Genomic DNA, 16,019 nt, shown 5'->3' on the forward strand with positions numbered 1-16,019 from the left:
TTCTTGCTAGCTGTCCAATCTCTCGTTCATTTTGTCTCCTATATTTTTTTGAAGAATAGGCAATTTTTTTTTCTTCTCTCAATTTCCCTGATTCTACATATCCCATATATATGCCCATATTATATTTTGGCTAATAAGAAGGAAAATGTTTTCCCTAATGTAAATGCACTTTTGGCAAACTTCTCTAATTTCTTTTTATATCTTATTTTCCCTAATATAAGAAAAAATGATTTTTTTTCCAACATTTTTGTCTTTCTTTTTTAGACACACCCTAAAAGAAAAAAATATATATTTATGATAAATCAAACAAAATAATTTACTACTTATGAGATGTTTTTGAGTTCTAATTAAATTATCTTTAATTATAAATCTACTTCTAATTTATTTATTAATTTAATTATAATTAAATTAATCACTTCATTTAAATTTAATACACTTTTTTCTCTAAGAATTACATATATGGATTAATTTAAGTCACAGGTTAAAATTAAACACCATTCCCTTGAACACAGAAAGTCTTTAGAGAGAGAAGTTGTAAATTGTGAAATGCAACTAATCAATGCATTAAAGAGACATAAATTAATTGCTAACTGTAACATAAGCTAACTCAGCAACTCATACACTTAGCTTACACTCGGCCAATTCCTTTGTTGACTGTTGCAGAATTAGGTACCTCACTAAACACGATGGGACTTCTCTCGTACACTTCTTGACTTATTCCATGGTAATCTTCCTTCTCAATGGAAGGGTCCAGAACGCCCATAAATTAACACATCATTGACATATGGGTGATAATTACGGTTCATTTAAAGCCACCTCATCATAAATTTTCAATAAATTACCATATTGGTGTATTGTTTAATGATTGACAGCAATAATGATACCTTAATTTGAGATGAATATTGATTGGGAATTGATGTGATGCACATCAAACTCAAATTAAACCCACAGCTACAATGAAGTTGCACAGTGACCTAGAAAAGCCAAGAGCTGGAGCTGCTGTTGGAGAATGGAGATGGCTATGGATGAATGACTACATACATACACATTGAACCATCCATAGGGCATAACCAACCCACCCTCGTGAATTGAATCATTCCTGATTCCTATAAGCCTGTTATGGTGAATGCTGAATGAAGAAACAGAGGTCACCCATTATTAATTAATGAAATATGATCAGGGTTTTCAACAGGTATCATCAGCTTCTACTTTTTCTCCACTAACATTGAACTGGGCTCTCTGGAGCTAACCCCTCTGGTCTGTCATTCTTTGTTAAAAGGGGTGGAAGGATATGCCCACTGATAGATAATCATCCCTTTAAACAAGGGTTTAATCAGTTAAAAAAAAATTGCAGATTAAACAGATAGAGAGGTTGATATTACAAACATGTTTCAGTTCTCAAAGGGAGAGCTGAAAGGGAGAGAGAGAGGTTTAATCAGTTAAAGAAAAAAACTGCAGATTAAACAGATAGAGAGGTTGATATTACAAACATGTTTCAGTTCTCAAAGGGAGAGAGAGAGCCGGGAAAAGGAAAGGGAGAAACAAAGAGAATCAACTCTGATGTACATAGAGAAGTGAACAATGAAATAAACGAGAGGGGATCAAGCAGCAGGGGCCCTAATGAAGCGGAGAGAGGAGGGGGAAGCGAAGGGGAGACTGCGGAGGATAAGAAAACGAATTCTCCTGGGGAAAGGGGCATCGTGGAAGAGATGCTCCAGCACCCTTGCCAACAGCGCTGTGTACTCCTCCATGAGCTCTGCTACTACCGCCACCAATATCATCCCTTCTATCACCCACTACACTTCTCTGCTTCAATTTCAAGTTATGGGAATGGGCCTTCAACTCCAAATGAGGGGAGAACCACGCTTCAAACTCTGAAGGAAACAAAATCTAACAGGTCTTCTGTCTTGGTCTGCAACTGGTGGTGGAGGCTACGCTCTCTTTCTACTCAAATACTTTAAAAAAACAATAAATAGATGAGTGGGCAGACGGTTTGTTTTCTAACACCATCTTTAGCTTTCCAACGGCGGTGCAGGGCAGTTGTTTTATTTTTTTCCAGTGTGCTAGTGCTACTACGCTTCCACGTGGGTGTCTTTCTCTGGACTTGTCTGACGACTCATTTCCCAGAGCTTTATCTGGAATTTCATTATTGCGAGGCCAATGATGCTCATCCTTATCCTCTCTCCCTCCATCTTCCCCATTATTTATTTCATTGATGCCCTTTATACATGCATTATGAGGTCACATCTCGGTTTCAAAAGCCTGACACGCCAAAATTAAACGCATCTCGCCCCTCTTCCCCATACCCACCCTCCACCCAACCACTCTACCGTACAGACCCATGCGATGCTATCTGCCATCTGGGCTTGCCGTGGAATAGTGAATACTACATATTTTCACGATAAAACTTGTCTTCTTCTCATCCTTTTTGCCTCAAAACAAACACCTTGTTACCCAAGCGTGATGACCCAAGGATACAATAAATAGGACCAAACTGTTGGCGCAGATACAGAGCCTTCTGTTTAACAAAAACCGCTGCAGCAGCGGCCCACCGTTGTCAATTTGGTTATGAATCCAGTTGGATGGGTTTCTAGTACCCAATTCATCAGTGCCTTATTAACAAAACTCTATTCATACAAACTCCGACCACATATAGTTTAGTGCCTCTTGAAGTTCATAGGAAGGCAATCCAGAAATAAAAGTAGAAGTGATCTGTTACTACATTGGTTCCCACTTTTATATTACAAAACTAAGCACAACTAGACCAGGATGTACAAAAGGAGGGCTGTTCGTATTACCTAAAGGAAAAAAAGAAATACCCTAAGCTATGAAGACCACCTGCAAAACTATCATTGTATAAGACCATCCAGACATATACAGTGTGTAGTCTTATCCATGCAACATGTAAGACCTAAGGTATCTCCAGGTCCCTGTTAAGAATAGGAACAGGGTTATAACTAGAGATAAGCTGACTGTATACACTAACAAGGTACTTGGGCCACGGCGTGCAGGGACTGTCTCCAAAAATGCTGATGGCTTCACCTGGAAGTTGTCAGATTCACCTTCAGATTCACCATCCCTGTTCACCCTCAATCTCAGTTTTAATCCTCTACTGGACCTACTGGTTGCCCCAACGATACTCTCTTTCTCTGGGCCGTCAGATGTAGGAGGATGTTCTCTGCCTTCTCCAACCTGCAGACACTAATATTACATGGTTTCTAATTGGAGAAGAAAAACCATCTGAATTTTATTTAGTTTCAGTAACAGAGCTTACCTCCTTGAGAGTTGGCTGGGCTTCTTGTTCGTCATTGCTGCTTGCATACATCACTTTGTGCATCTGCAAGCGGATTCTTCTAGGAGCAATGCCCTGTGTTACAAAGTTGTCAGGCATTTGTCGTTGTAGTGGCTGGCGGGTTCTGATCTTGATTCCAGTTCCACCAACAGGATCACCACCATAATTAACATGATTCTTCTGAGTAGATGATTCCTCCAGATTATTGAGTAAAGCATCTAATGAAGCCATAGCAGAAACAGCAGATGAAGCATCTCGTCCAATAGAATCATCCCCAAGAGCACCAATGTTACCACTTTTGAATTCTGGGAAATGGAATGACGCTTGAGGTTGGTGATATCCAGGAGATACATCCATTTGCAAGTGATCCTTGCCAACAATATACTCATCGGACCACTTGGAAGCTCTCATTTCCGGATCATACTGGTGTAAAAGGGAAAAGCACAATGGATTAATTTTATAAATAATTAGAATTTCTCCCTGACTAAGGTAACCACCAATCAACCATGTAAAGTGACCAAAAGGTGAAGGTATGACTACACACTTATCAAGTCATATACCCATCAATGTTTGTATTAAGAAAAATGTATCTTCAATACACGTTTTAACCAAAATTAAATGAAAAAGAAAAATATTTGCATAAAATCTAAAGCTATGGAAATGAAACTTTGGAAATTCAATGCACTCCAAATATATAAGACATTTGGTTGCATCAGTTAATAAGATGTATACAAAATCCTATTGTCTCAAAAAAAAAGCATGAAAACAGAATTCATAAACCCCAAAAAGCATTCATTTCCCAAATTTCCTTTCTGAAAAAGGAGAGAAGCTATACAAGCATAGCAGCAACTTCTCCATAAGCTTTTAAAATTATTCAAAGGAAAATACTGATAAGGCACTATTTAACTGGAGAGCATAAAATAAATGGCTCTGTGGAGAAGATTTTCCCGAAGAGAGAGTAAAAGAAAGCCTTTAAAGCTTTGCTGAAGCACTTTGAAAACAATACTTTGCCTTGTTCACATCTGATGAGATGAAGTCACAGAAAAGATATGCAAAAGCAAATATAAATCTATTGCATGCGATTTTGTTGTATTATATGTATAAAAAAACCTGTGTATTATAAATCTATGGTTAAATACTACCATGAACCCCTTTTAAAGTTAAATCAGATGTACCACCTAAGGGATAAAACAGCTCAAATTTTTGGTGCTTGAACTTTCATTGCAATTTATAAAAGTAGTTATTGTACCTGCATTTGAGCCATATCAGTGTCAGTGTCACTGTTTGATCCACCATTTTTAGTATGAGAGTCTCCATGTGGTCTATTAGGTAACAGAGAAACTTGACCGGGCACCAGGGTCTCACTTCCAACAGCTGAGTTCTTCTTACTGTTGGACTCTTCACCAGAGCATTCATCATGGTTATTGAAGATTTCATCCCAAAACTCTGTGAGGCATACCTCCGGCTCACTAACCCCATCCTGAAAACGCAATCCAGTCTGACCATCACCAAAGTCACTGGAAAAAGGTGAACCCATGTAGGCTGTGGCTAGCTCTGGGTAAAGCTGCGATTCTGGAGAGAAAACCTTGCAATCTATTTGACCATCATACGACCTTGAATCTTCTCCCAGCGGTGGATAAACCTAAAATAATAGGAAGAATAACCAAGGTCTGTTCACTGAGTTTCTTATAATTATAAAGTCAATATACTAAAAATAAAGCACAGTGACAAGCTAAAATCCCTGTTTCTCACCTCTGAAACTTGTTCTTCTACTTCTGCTACATGGTCTTCCACATCAGAAGGTATGTAGCCATTGCAGCAGCTCTCAACAGGTACAGGAGCAGTAGGAGTGACATTGTCTGATTTATCATTCAGCCATCTCTCAAAATTTTCTGATTCCCCCCCAGTCGGTGTATCTGACATTTCTGTTTCTTGAACAAGATCTGATGATGTGTCACCTGGAGAAGACTTGGTTGTCACAGGAGACAAGCCCGTAGGCTCTACTTCATCATACTTTGGATTATCAATCCTCTCATTTGGCTTGTAGAACAAACGAAACAGAACATAGGCACCCTGCAGAAAGTAAATAAGGAACAAAATGGGTTTGAAATGTCAGTACAGCTGGTCAATATTAAAACTAATAAAATCAACAGTGAATATCAGGTTTGACTGCCTTTTTGGATTCCCTATATCTATGCTGGTTCTTTAATTACAGAGATGAAGAATTTGTTCCTATTCTCATGTGAGTCAAACTATCCAAGGGGCTCATTAGTTCCATGGTTCAACAGCTTTGTTTCACTGTTGAAACCAAAATCTTCAAGTCTCCCTTGACATGAATTTGATGAGTACCCAACTGTTGATCCTGATTCAATCCATATCTCAATCCTCAAATTTCAGCATGCACACCAATGTTTGAAGCATATAAGATGAATTCACCTGACAGAATTCAGCTCATGGAATTTCTAAATGCACACCACTTTACCCATTTCACAGATTGACCATAAATTTATTTTAAACAAAATGGCCTATTGGAGGTTACCATATTATATTTTGAAATTTTCTTCCCCTACTTGCTTTCTTTTCCACTACGATGTAAGATGAGCCGCTCAAAATACGGGAAATACTCTATTGGACATGATATGACAAGGGAGGTGTGGGATCTATATTTCACATGCTTATTGGCCAAATATGTACCCGCCAAGTGTGTTCAATAAAGAAATAGAAAAAGAAAAATAAACTCCTATGTAATTCTAAATAACCTGACATTCTCATTGGATATTTTTAATCATACATTCCATCTTAGCCTAGGGGATAGAATTATAGCATGAGAAAAAAGGGAAATTAGATAAGCTTATTTGTGCCCCCTACGTCCCACAATCAAGGGATCAGACAAATCTGACACTCATACATAAACCAAGACCCAATTTTATATTAGACCAATAGAACCCTAACAATGCATTTTTTGGCACAACTTCAAAGCCTACATGCCTGAAAGCTTCAAAAGCATTTTGGTTTCTGGCTTTACACAATTTCCATGACAGTATAAATTATTGTTTAAATTATTTTCATTTCAGAGTTTTTAATCCTATATTTTGATGATCTCAACAAGCCCTGACTCACTATGTTTACCCCTTGCTGACAAACACAGCCCATCCCATTTCATTTAAAATTTGAGGTGATAGTTTTTCCTTGACTTCAATGTTAGCTAATAGTTTGGCAGGGAACAAGAAAGGCTTTAGAAATACCCATAATGCTTGATATTTGATAAAAGGATATTAATGACACTATCTCAAAATCCCAAGGGATGGTGACCCTTCAAAAACTGAGAGGCAAGTTAGGCCAATGACACCCAACCCCTTGCCACCTAAGATGGACCTCAGGGAACCCAACACAGTCAGAAGCCACGGAGGAAGGCTTCATATAGTTCCCTTTTTATCAGAGAAGGAATTAAGAAACTATTTACTCTATCATTTTGGGTGTACTTTTACTGGTTTTCAAAACCTATAGAAGTGTTCTCATTGTTGTTCTCAAAAACAACAAATTAATCCTGAAATACTACTCATTATTCAACTGTTGTGATGAGATGAATTTAAACGATGGGATTAGAAGGGGAACTCTAATTCGTTGCAGTTCAAAATTTTGATTTTGAGGTTGAATTTGTATTCAGAAATTAGAAACTTAGGGGAAGTAAAGTCAATTCAGGGATTGGAGGGTACGATTCGAATTCCAAATCCATGAAAACAAGCACAAGCTAAGGAAACTTGCAGGTGAAGAAAGCTACAAGAGAGAGAAAAGAGTGTTACCTGGGAAGAATCAGAAGCAGAGTCGATGACACGGTACTCATGGAAGATCCAGTTGGTGCGCTGACCCTTGGGAGCACGGCCCTTATAGAAAACAAGGGTCTTCTTCATGCCAATCGAAGCGGAAGACTTGCGAGACTTAATGGTACGGTCCTTGCCAGTAGCTTTCCAGTAACCGGCGTCGGTGGCCCGGTTGGAACGACGGCCGTTTGGGTACTTCCTATCACGAGGGCAGAAGAAGAACCACTCCGGATCATCTGCCTTGATCATGGAGAGGCCAGGCAAATCCCAAGGCTCCCATTTGCAAACATCAAGTTCCCGAATAACCTCCACCTCCGAATGACGCCCTTCGATCTTCAACTTCAAGTAGTGGTTGATGAGCTCCTCGTCGGTGGGCCTGAATCTGAATCCCAGTGGTAATGACTCCATGGATACCGCTCCCATCTTCCAATTCCTCGCTAACCCTTTTCCCCTTTTCCCTTTGTTGTTTAATACACACAATCCAATCAAACTTCGATTCTTCCTCCTCCTCCTTCTCCTCTTCTTTTTGCCTTTAACTCTTTTTCTCCCTTGCTTTTTCTTTCTTTGTTTCTTTATTTTTAGCTTTTACCCCGCCATCATCAATCGGTATGTGTTTCCTATATAATGTGATGTGAGGCCATAGCGCGTAAGCGCTCTTTCCTTGTATAACGTCTTCCCAATACGCGTCAATGGACGTGAGGTTGGCTTTCCAATCACAACATGACACCACGCACCCTGTTTTGGCCTTTGGCTCTTTCGCATTCACGTATCTCTTCTCAAAGTCACAGGCATCTGCCTAGAAACCACTCCCCCACCTTCCCACCAAGCTTCACTGTTGCTCACTCTACAAGCCGTAGTCCTCTTCCCCATCCTTCCCCCCATTCACACTTCACACTCCACACTCCACACTTCTTTGTCCTTTTTCATTTATTCATTCCAAATTTTGTGAAAATTTCTAACAGTGAAGGTGAAGCTGGGTGCATTTATGTCAATGACATTAATTGCTTTAATTAATCATAATGGGCTCTTTGGCTTTCTGTCCTTTTCTTTTCCCCTCATCCAAGTCAATTGGTGGACTGGATTGGCTTCCCAATCCACCCAAATCAGCCCACCTCATGCGTTCTCTCTATTAACATTATTATTCTCACACCTTTTTCCATAATCATCCGAATGTTTGTCACTTGAAATTATCTACCCTTACTTAAAAGCCATGAATGTTGCAGTGAGTACCCTGTATTCCAAAAGGCTTGAATGAGTTATCATAACAACTTTAGGTACAATAAACTATTCATTCATGGATACTGATCTCTGCAAGTAGGTCAGGAGAATTGAAATGTTGGACCAAAATGAGGGTTGGACATGCATGTAGTGAAATCATAAACAATTCTGGCTCTTGCTTGTTATTGATATTTACAGGTGTTTTTATATTTATTTTCAGGCTTCTGCATTTATCAAAACCCGCTTCCTCCACAGGAGTTATCCCCACTACCGCTGCAGCTGCTGCGTCTCTCATGTCTGATGCTGGGGTTACAGCATGATAGCAAAGATTATAAAATTGCAAGATGGTGAGAAACTTTAGTTGCATCCATGGGAGCTCCTGCCAAATACTGTTAAACTTCGCTGTGAAACCTTTCTCTATGAATCAAACTGAAAAGACGACGTTTAAAACTAACAATTACAAAATAAGTTCTTCCTACTCCCAAAAATACTTTCCCAGTGCTTCATAATCGTTCCACCGTTCCTACAATGCTTCTCACAAATTCTCAAAAGACCCAATTGTTAATGGCTTTCTAGAACCTCATGCTTGCTAAATGGCTGGCTAAATGATTCATTGATTTAAGGTGTCATAACTGTCATCTTAAGTTACATGTTGTGAAGGCATATAAATTGGTAACATCCAAGATTTTAGGTTACACATTCCAGTTTCAAGAGATGATGTCTAGTGTAGAAAGAAATGATCTAAAGATGAAGGAAATAAGCAACGTTAGAAAAGGAAGGATTAGCTCTTTGGGCTTGGTAAAAGGACTATATATTGAGGGCTATGTACATTATAAATTAAGGAGTCAAGGACTATGTGCATATGCATCACCCAAAGAAACCATGTGCATATGCGTTCACCAACAACAGATCAGATGGTGTGAGGATACGAAGAATACAAACAAATATGCATCCACTCAAAACACGTACATCCACGAGAATGACTACTTGTTTCTGGTAATGCAAATCGAAGCAGCATGAATGCGTATAATCATATTAAAATCTAGAATAAAGAGGACTTGACAACATCAGATGGATTTCCAAAGAAAATTTCATGGCACACTCAACTGAATAAATCAAATCTGTTTAATGGAGAATGATCTTTTCCAATGCATCAGGTGTATGATCTGCAAGAGAAACAAGAACATTAAGGTAAGGCAGAGAAAGATAGATGAGTACACATAACAAAATATGTAAGAGGGCTCTTATAGGTTTTAAATCTTATTATTTACATATTTACCTACAAAGTAGGATAGTAACCAAGAGTCACATTTGTATCTACTCTCTGTGATACTCTTCTTAAACTCCACTCATGGCAAAATTCCAGGGCAAGCCGTATTGCAGTTCCAAGTCCAAGGACGACAATAACACCTGTTCCAATGCCCACCAAGAACTTGGAATATTGGAAGGTCGTATTTTCAGATAAACAGGTGCCAAATGGGTATAAAATAAGTACCAATGATGATGTTCACAGGCAATGCAGAGACACCAAGAACAATTGATATCAGCACATCCAACAGAAGACCGCCAATGAGGATTGACAAAGCCACCCAAAGTGGTTTAAAACAACCCTGTTGCAGAAATGATCAACCTAAAATCACAGCAAAGAATAATGTTTTCACTAAATGAAAAGATTCCAGTTGCTTGATAGCTACATTCTTACCCTTGCTTGTTCCTGCGCAATATTTGACCCTCTAAAGTTTGGGTCAACCCTCCAAACCCAGTAATTTGCCTGCTTCATGGAACACACAAGCTAATTTAAAGACATAAACCTCCATTATTTGCTACAAATTGTCATCAGTATCACCCGAGCTTAGCACTATTTTATGTGTTTGCTTATACCAAAGGTCTAAAACTGTAATCAATCACTGATGGGCAATGCCATGGATATGTAGTCTATACAAAGCATTTTCACACAATAACAGTCTTTTCTGCTTTTCAACATACTGCTAGCATATCTCAAACAGAGACCCAGCGCCTGGAGTTGTGTGATCTCAGTTTTGAAAAGCAACATTGGAACACTGGAAAAACCATCAACCAGTAAATTGCTTTATTAAAAGTTTGGGCTTTAAAGCACATACAGCATCAGATAAAATGTGGGAGGGATGGGGGGGAGGGAATCACGTTGTAGGATTCCACCAAAATGGTTCAACCCAAGCATTAAATCCAATTCAAATCTTAATGAAAAGAGTAAAGGCAAACTTAAAGTTTTTCATCCTAGGTTTTATTTACACAAAGATACTGAATACCTACACTCGGTTGGGATTCCGGAGGAGACACATTTGAGGCTACCTGTCTACACAAAAAGACTAAAGCACATTATGGTCATTCAAAATTGCACTAAGCTTAAAATCATCAACCGGTTCAATGAATAACTTACTGGCATATCTCGCATTTGTTTGAACCTTTTGTATGAAACCAAGTGTCTATACATGTTCGGTGAGATTTTGCAAGCCCACCTCTACATTGGCATCCAAGATCTATCAAATCTTCTTCCTTCTCCTGCTGGCAAACTCTGTAGAACAAGAATAGCCACTGGCTCCATGGTTAGAACACTTTTCCGATGGTTCTAATTTAAAGGGAGTCACTGAACAACATGGCTTGGTACCCATTGCAACACTAAATGAATTGATAACCCAGTTGCGTAGTGTCTTTTACATGCAATCACTGTTTAAAATATATTCTTAAAAGAAATGCTTAGAATAACTTACAACGAAATGGACCAATCCCCACCCCCAATTCCCTGAAATGAAAATGTCAGAAAGCATCAATTGGTTCCTGGGAATTTCAATTCGCAATTCCCAAATACCTATTGGTGGGAGGATGCTTGGTTTTGCCGTGAAAAGTTGCCCATTTAGAGAAAATGGGGAATTGGGTTAGTTGTGATGCAGGAAGAACAAGGGTAATAATGAAGGGAATTACAGATTGTAGGGCCCCAGAAGAGAGACACCAAAGAAAACAAAATCAGATATGTAAACAAGTGGAAAAAATTGACAGAACCTGCATTGGTCGTGAGAACTGGGAGTCCTAGAAAGGTGAGGCTTCTTGGGAGAGAGTTGGTCCCCATCAGAAACAACAACCTGAACGAGGGAGTCGCCATTGGAAACAAGGATGGTGGTGAGGGTTACGTGATCCCCAGAAACAACCTCCACCGATGACCCTCCGGCATCACCCTCTTCCTCCAGGTCCACACCATTCTTCTTCATTTGTCTTCCCTTTCGCTACGCTATCTCTCTCTCAAAACTAAAACCCTCCCCCCCAAATCTCAGTGGTTGGACACGCCATGACTCCTCAGCGTCCAAGATTATGACTCCACATCCTAATCTAAGAGAGACTACACTACTCTTTTCCATTTTCAAGTTATATCTTCTAATAATATAAATATTACCTTCTCCTAGTCTCGAAAATTTCTCCATCCAAAATATCTCGATAATACCTTTAATCGAGTGCATAAAACTTAAATTAAAACAATTTTTTTTCTTAAAAAATTCATTCAATTATTTTGACTTTATGAGCCTAAAATCTAATTTAAAAACATCGAGGAAAGAAAATTATTTTTCAAATATTAATTTTTGACCATAAAAAAAAAAATAATAAATAAAGATTTGATTTAAATTATGGTGACCAAAAAAACAAAGGTGGGGTCCGAGAACATTTATGGCCCCACTCATATTTCTGCTTTTATGGGGTAAGCCTAAGGAATGCACATCACCAACTAGGCACACAAGAAGCCAAATAGGTAGTTTTAGAATAAATCACTTTTATTGAATAATTTAATCACACAAATCAAGCAAGATCCGGATAAGCATCATAAAAGAGACTCCTAGATAGTAGCATCAATCCAAAATTGAGGCAAAAGAGTCGTTCCCCATAGGACCCGCATAATGGTATGTTTGGTAGGTGGTAGGGGTATAATTCGATGTTTGGACCGGTTAAAGAAAACATTTCTAATACTTGAATTCAACTTAGGTTAAGTTTTTTTTTTTTTTTTTTAATGTAAGTTTAATTAAGATTGACATTGGGTTAGAGTTCGAATAATTTGAGTTTATCGTGAATCTAATTTAATGTTTATCTAACATTTATCATATTTGTATAGTAATATTTATTCTTTTAGATTTTTAAAAAAATATATTAAATTATAATTATATCATACATTTTTTATTTTATTAAGAAAAATATATAAATTTGTTTTTACTTTTTTGTTCTCATCATGAAATTTGTCTTATTTATTATTTAAATTTGAGAATAACTATATAAAAAAAAGTTTTTAAAAAACCCATCTATCAAAATTCTTATTATGAAAATATAAATGTTTGGAATTTTGTAGAAGATGAGAACCCATTTGGCTGAGTTTTTTAAAAACAAAAATATAACATTGTTTGGTTATTATTTTTTGTTTTTGGTTTTTAAAAACAAAGTAAAATTAAGAACTTTTAAGGAACATATAAAAATTGTTTTCACTTGTGACCATGAAATTAAAAATAATAATGACCCCAAATAAAGAAAATAAAGATTTGACTAAAATTCCCTAATTTGATTCAAGAGGCCAGATAGGTAAGCTTATAATAAATCACTCTGATTGAATGATTTAAGCATACAAACCATGGATAAAATTAAAAGTGAGATTTTGATTTTCATAAAAATGAATGTTTTATTTTTATTCTTATTCTTATTTTAAAAAATAATCCAAATACATTGGATTAATTTTCCATTCTAAAATTTCAAAGATGGGCCAAGGATTCATTTTCCTTTATAGCTTATTTCGGCATACAAGTGATTCATGGTATGTTGTTGATCAGATTTTCAAACTTCTGTGATGCTTTCTGCTTTCATACATTTCGGTTAGTGATTACACTGCCTTGGATATTAATCTTTTAGAGGTTGGTGATGATTGCTTGATGCATTCATGGTTTGAGGGTATTTGTGACAAGCAAAACAAATCAATAATATAAAATCAGATAAATGCAAACTAAAATGGCACAAATCTTTATTTTAACCCACATTTTTATATTCTTCAATATTTTGAATTGAAAATAGGATTGGATTTCAAGGGTTGGACCACCATCAAATCAAATATCGAACCATCCAATTTCATATGAACCGATTAATTATTGTTTGATCAAAAACTTAATGAACTTTTCAATTTCATTTATATTTATCTTTTATCATTTAATTTGATATATCAAATATAAAAATGAAATATTATTAAAAAAGTTAATTATATATACATATTTTAATTCCTTATAATTATTTTTAATTTTAATAAAATATAAATCATATATTTGTAATATCATCAGTTCGATCATCATTCATGAATAGATAATCTTTTTAGTTCAATGTTTGGTCCGATTCTACAAACATTGATATTCTTACATTTACTCATTTAGTTTTCTTCTTTAGTTTTGTCTAACTTAGAGTGAGGGAGGAGATATAAATGCTCAATTTTATTTTTATTTTTAGAAAAGTTTAATCGATTTTTATGGATATATTGATAATTAGATTTTATGGATATCTTTGAGATATATCAAAAAATATTGATAGAAATTTTGACAAAAATTATCTTGAGGCAAAACCTCTTACGCCTATAACTATCCGATTTAAAGAGGAAGGTTCATAGTAATAAGCAAACTAGAAAAGACCATGTACAAAGTGGACAATCAGATTAAAAATCTTACTCTTGAAAGAGGATTTGACAACATTGGAGATGTACAAAAAGAATTTCTAGACACACCCAACTGAATAATCCCATCTATTCAAGGTCTCTTAACTCTAAGAGGAGCAAAAGGTGGATGACAATTTTTGAATCTTATTGTTTACATATTTAGCTACAAAGCGGGAAGGTACCCAAGATTCATATTTGTTTCGGCTACTTGCATTATTCTCCTTGAACTCTGGCTGAATCGCCCAGCAATGCAAAGTGCATTTCCAAATCCAAGCACAGACATGATACCTGTTACAATGCCTTTAAAATCTCAATCTGACCCAGCTTGGAAGATGGTATTTGCATGAACAGACGCCAAATGGATATAGAACGAGTACCAATCATGATGTTCACAGTAAAGACACACCAAAAACAATTGATACCAGCACATCCAGCAGGAGACCAAAAATGAGGATTGTCAAAGCCACGCAAACTGGTCTAAAACCCCCCTGTTGCAGAAATGATCAATCTAAAGTCAGAGCAAGGAATATTGTTTTCATTAAATAAGCAGATTCCAGTAGCTTTGATCGTAGCTACCTACCTCCCTCCTTCCAAAGGAGGGATAATTTCCCTGCTACAAATTGTCATCAATAACAAGATCAAACAAGCTTAGCATGAATGATGGGCAATGCCATGGATTGGAAAACTAACAGTTTTCCTGCTTTTCAACATACAGCTAGCATATCTGAAACAGATATCTAGTGCCTCAGTTTGGAAAAGCAGAATTGGAATACTGAACAGAAAAGACAATTGATCAATTGAAAACAAGGGCAAAGGCAATGAATCTTAAAGTTTGCCATCCTAGATTGTCTTTACACAAAGATAGAGAAGACTTACACTCGGCAGCGACTCTGGAGGTGGCACATTTACGGCTACCTGTCTGCACAAAAAAGACTGAAGCACATTATTGGCCGCCCAAAACTAGGTCAGCTTAAATGAAAAACTTACTTGCATATCTCGCATTTGTTTGAACCTCTTGTACGGAACCAAGTATCTATACATGTTCGGTGAGCTTTTGCAAGCCAACCTCTACAATGGCATCCAAGCTCTATCAAATCTTCTTCCATGTCCGCATTACAAACTCTGCAGAAAATAACATGCAGAACAAAAATAGTTACGAGCTCCATGGTTAGAAATACAACACATTCAATGGTTCTAGTAGTCCCCTTAAAATTAAAGGGCAGTCATTTAACAGCACTAAATCAAAGCTAAGCTGCATAATTGTGATAACCCAGTTGAGTATTGTACTCTACATTCCAAACTCTATTTGAAATGTATTCATAAAAGAAATGCTTAGAATGACTTTATAATGGGAATGGACCAATGTTGAACCCTGAAATGGAAATGGTAGAAAGAAAGCATCAGTTTGGTTCCCGGGAATTCCAATTCCCAAATACCAATTGATGGGATATTTGGTTTGGTTATGAAAAGTGCCCGTTTTGAGAAGATGAAGAATTGGGTAAGTTGTGATGCAGGAAGAGCAAAGGGTTGTACTTCGTAGGGCCCCAGAAGAGAGACACCAGACAAAAACAATATCAGAAACGAAAAGAAGTGGGAAAATTGATAGGACCTGCATTCATCGTGAGAGCTGGGAGTCCTAGAAAGGTGAGGTTTCTTGGGAGAGAGTTGGTCCCCATCAGAAACAACAACCTGAATGCGGGAGTCGCCATTGGAAACAAGGATGGTGGTGAGGGTGATATCCATATGATCCCCAGAAGCAACCTCACCCGATGAACCTTGGGCATCACCCTGTTCCAGTTCCTCCAGCTCCACACCATTCTTCTGCATTTGTCTTTCGGTCTCAGAACTAAAACGCTCCCCCTAAACCTCATTGGTTGTCCTCACTCCTCAGTGCCCAACTTGATGACTTCATATCCTACTCTCAAACGACAAACGTTCCGACCGTTCTCATTCATATTTATACAGTTTTTCCTACCCTTCCTTGCTT

General features: G+C 37.3%; 3 protein-coding genes across 4 annotated transcripts; all 3 read right to left on the minus strand.

Annotated features, from left to right (window-relative positions):
* Positions 1-1,430: 1,430 nt before the first annotated feature.
* Positions 1,431-7,908, minus strand: LOC104877280 (protein NTM1-like 9). The gene is made up of 5 exons (XM_010662080.3): positions 7,096-7,908; positions 5,045-5,365; positions 4,542-4,934; positions 3,275-3,715; positions 1,431-3,192 (listed from the first exon to the last, which is right to left on the minus strand). Exons 1-5 carry the CDS (start codon positions 7,534-7,536, stop codon positions 2,890-2,892), a joined length of 1,899 nt encoding a protein of 632 aa, XP_010660382.1. The 5' UTR covers positions 7,537-7,908; the 3' UTR covers positions 1,431-2,889.
* A 1,349-nt stretch (positions 7,909-9,257) lies between these two features.
* On the minus strand, positions 9,258-11,742 carry LOC100266798 (uncharacterized). Of its 2 annotated transcripts, none has more exons than XM_002277591.5 (7): positions 11,371-11,742; positions 10,751-10,885; positions 10,624-10,666; positions 10,034-10,102; positions 9,827-9,941; positions 9,615-9,741; positions 9,258-9,497 (listed from the first exon to the last, which is right to left on the minus strand). In XM_002277591.5, the coding sequence occupies exons 1-7, from the start codon at positions 11,574-11,576 to the stop codon at positions 9,485-9,487; spliced, it is 708 nt and encodes a 235-aa protein (XP_002277627.2). In that variant the 5' UTR covers positions 11,577-11,742; the 3' UTR covers positions 9,258-9,484. The 2 variants fall into 2 exon arrangements, with proteins under 2 accessions (XP_002277627.2, XP_010660399.1); XM_010662097.3 differs by having other exon boundaries at positions 9,611-9,741; positions 11,371-11,739.
* A 2,278-nt stretch (positions 11,743-14,020) lies between these two features.
* LOC100854506 (uncharacterized) lies at positions 14,021-15,939 on the minus strand. The gene is made up of 5 exons (XM_010662105.3): positions 15,642-15,939; positions 15,020-15,154; positions 14,909-14,951; positions 14,410-14,520; positions 14,021-14,320 (listed from the first exon to the last, which is right to left on the minus strand). Exons 1-4 carry the CDS (start codon positions 15,857-15,859, stop codon positions 14,422-14,424), a joined length of 495 nt encoding a protein of 164 aa, XP_010660407.1. The 5' UTR covers positions 15,860-15,939; the 3' UTR covers positions 14,021-14,320; positions 14,410-14,421.
* Between the last annotated feature and the right edge of the window lie 80 nt (positions 15,940-16,019).

This window comes from Vitis vinifera, chromosome 2 (assembly GCF_030704535.1).
Source record: "Vitis vinifera cultivar Pinot Noir 40024 chromosome 2, ASM3070453v1".
Classification (NCBI taxonomy): Eukaryota; Viridiplantae; Streptophyta; class Magnoliopsida; order Vitales; family Vitaceae; genus Vitis; species Vitis vinifera.

Coding starts and splice junctions, on each gene's coding strand:
- LOC104877280 (XM_010662080.3), bottom strand. CDS start 7,536: ATGGGAGCGGTATCCATGGAGTCATTACCACTGGGATTCAGATTCAGG. Junction 5,366..7,095: donor CTGCTTCTGATTCTTCCCAG/GTAACACTCTTT, acceptor TACTTTCTGCAG/GGTGCCTATGTTCTGTTTCG. Junction 3,716..4,541: donor CTGATATGGCTCAAATGCAG/GTACAATAACTA, acceptor CTTTTACACCAG/TATGATCCGGAAATGAGAGC.
- LOC100266798 (XM_002277591.5), bottom strand. CDS start 11,576: ATGAAGAAGAATGGTGTGGACCTGGAGGAAGAGGGTGATGCCGGAGGG. Junction 10,667..10,750: donor AACAAATGCGAGATATGCCA/GTAAGTTATTCA, acceptor CTTTTTGTGTAG/ACAGGTAGCCTCAAATGTGT. Junction 10,103..10,623: donor CTCCGGAATCCCAACCGAGT/GTAGGTATTCAG, acceptor TCCATGAAGCAG/GCAAATTACTGGGTTTGGAG.
- LOC100854506 (XM_010662105.3), bottom strand. CDS start 15,859: ATGCAGAAGAATGGTGTGGAGCTGGAGGAACTGGAACAGGGTGATGCC. Junction 14,952..15,019: donor AACAAATGCGAGATATGCAA/GTAAGTTTTTCA, acceptor TTTTTTGTGCAG/ACAGGTAGCCGTAAATGTGC. Junction 14,521..14,908: donor CTCCAGAGTCGCTGCCGAGT/GTAAGTCTTCTC, acceptor TTTCTGCAACAG/GGGGGTTTTAGACCAGTTTG.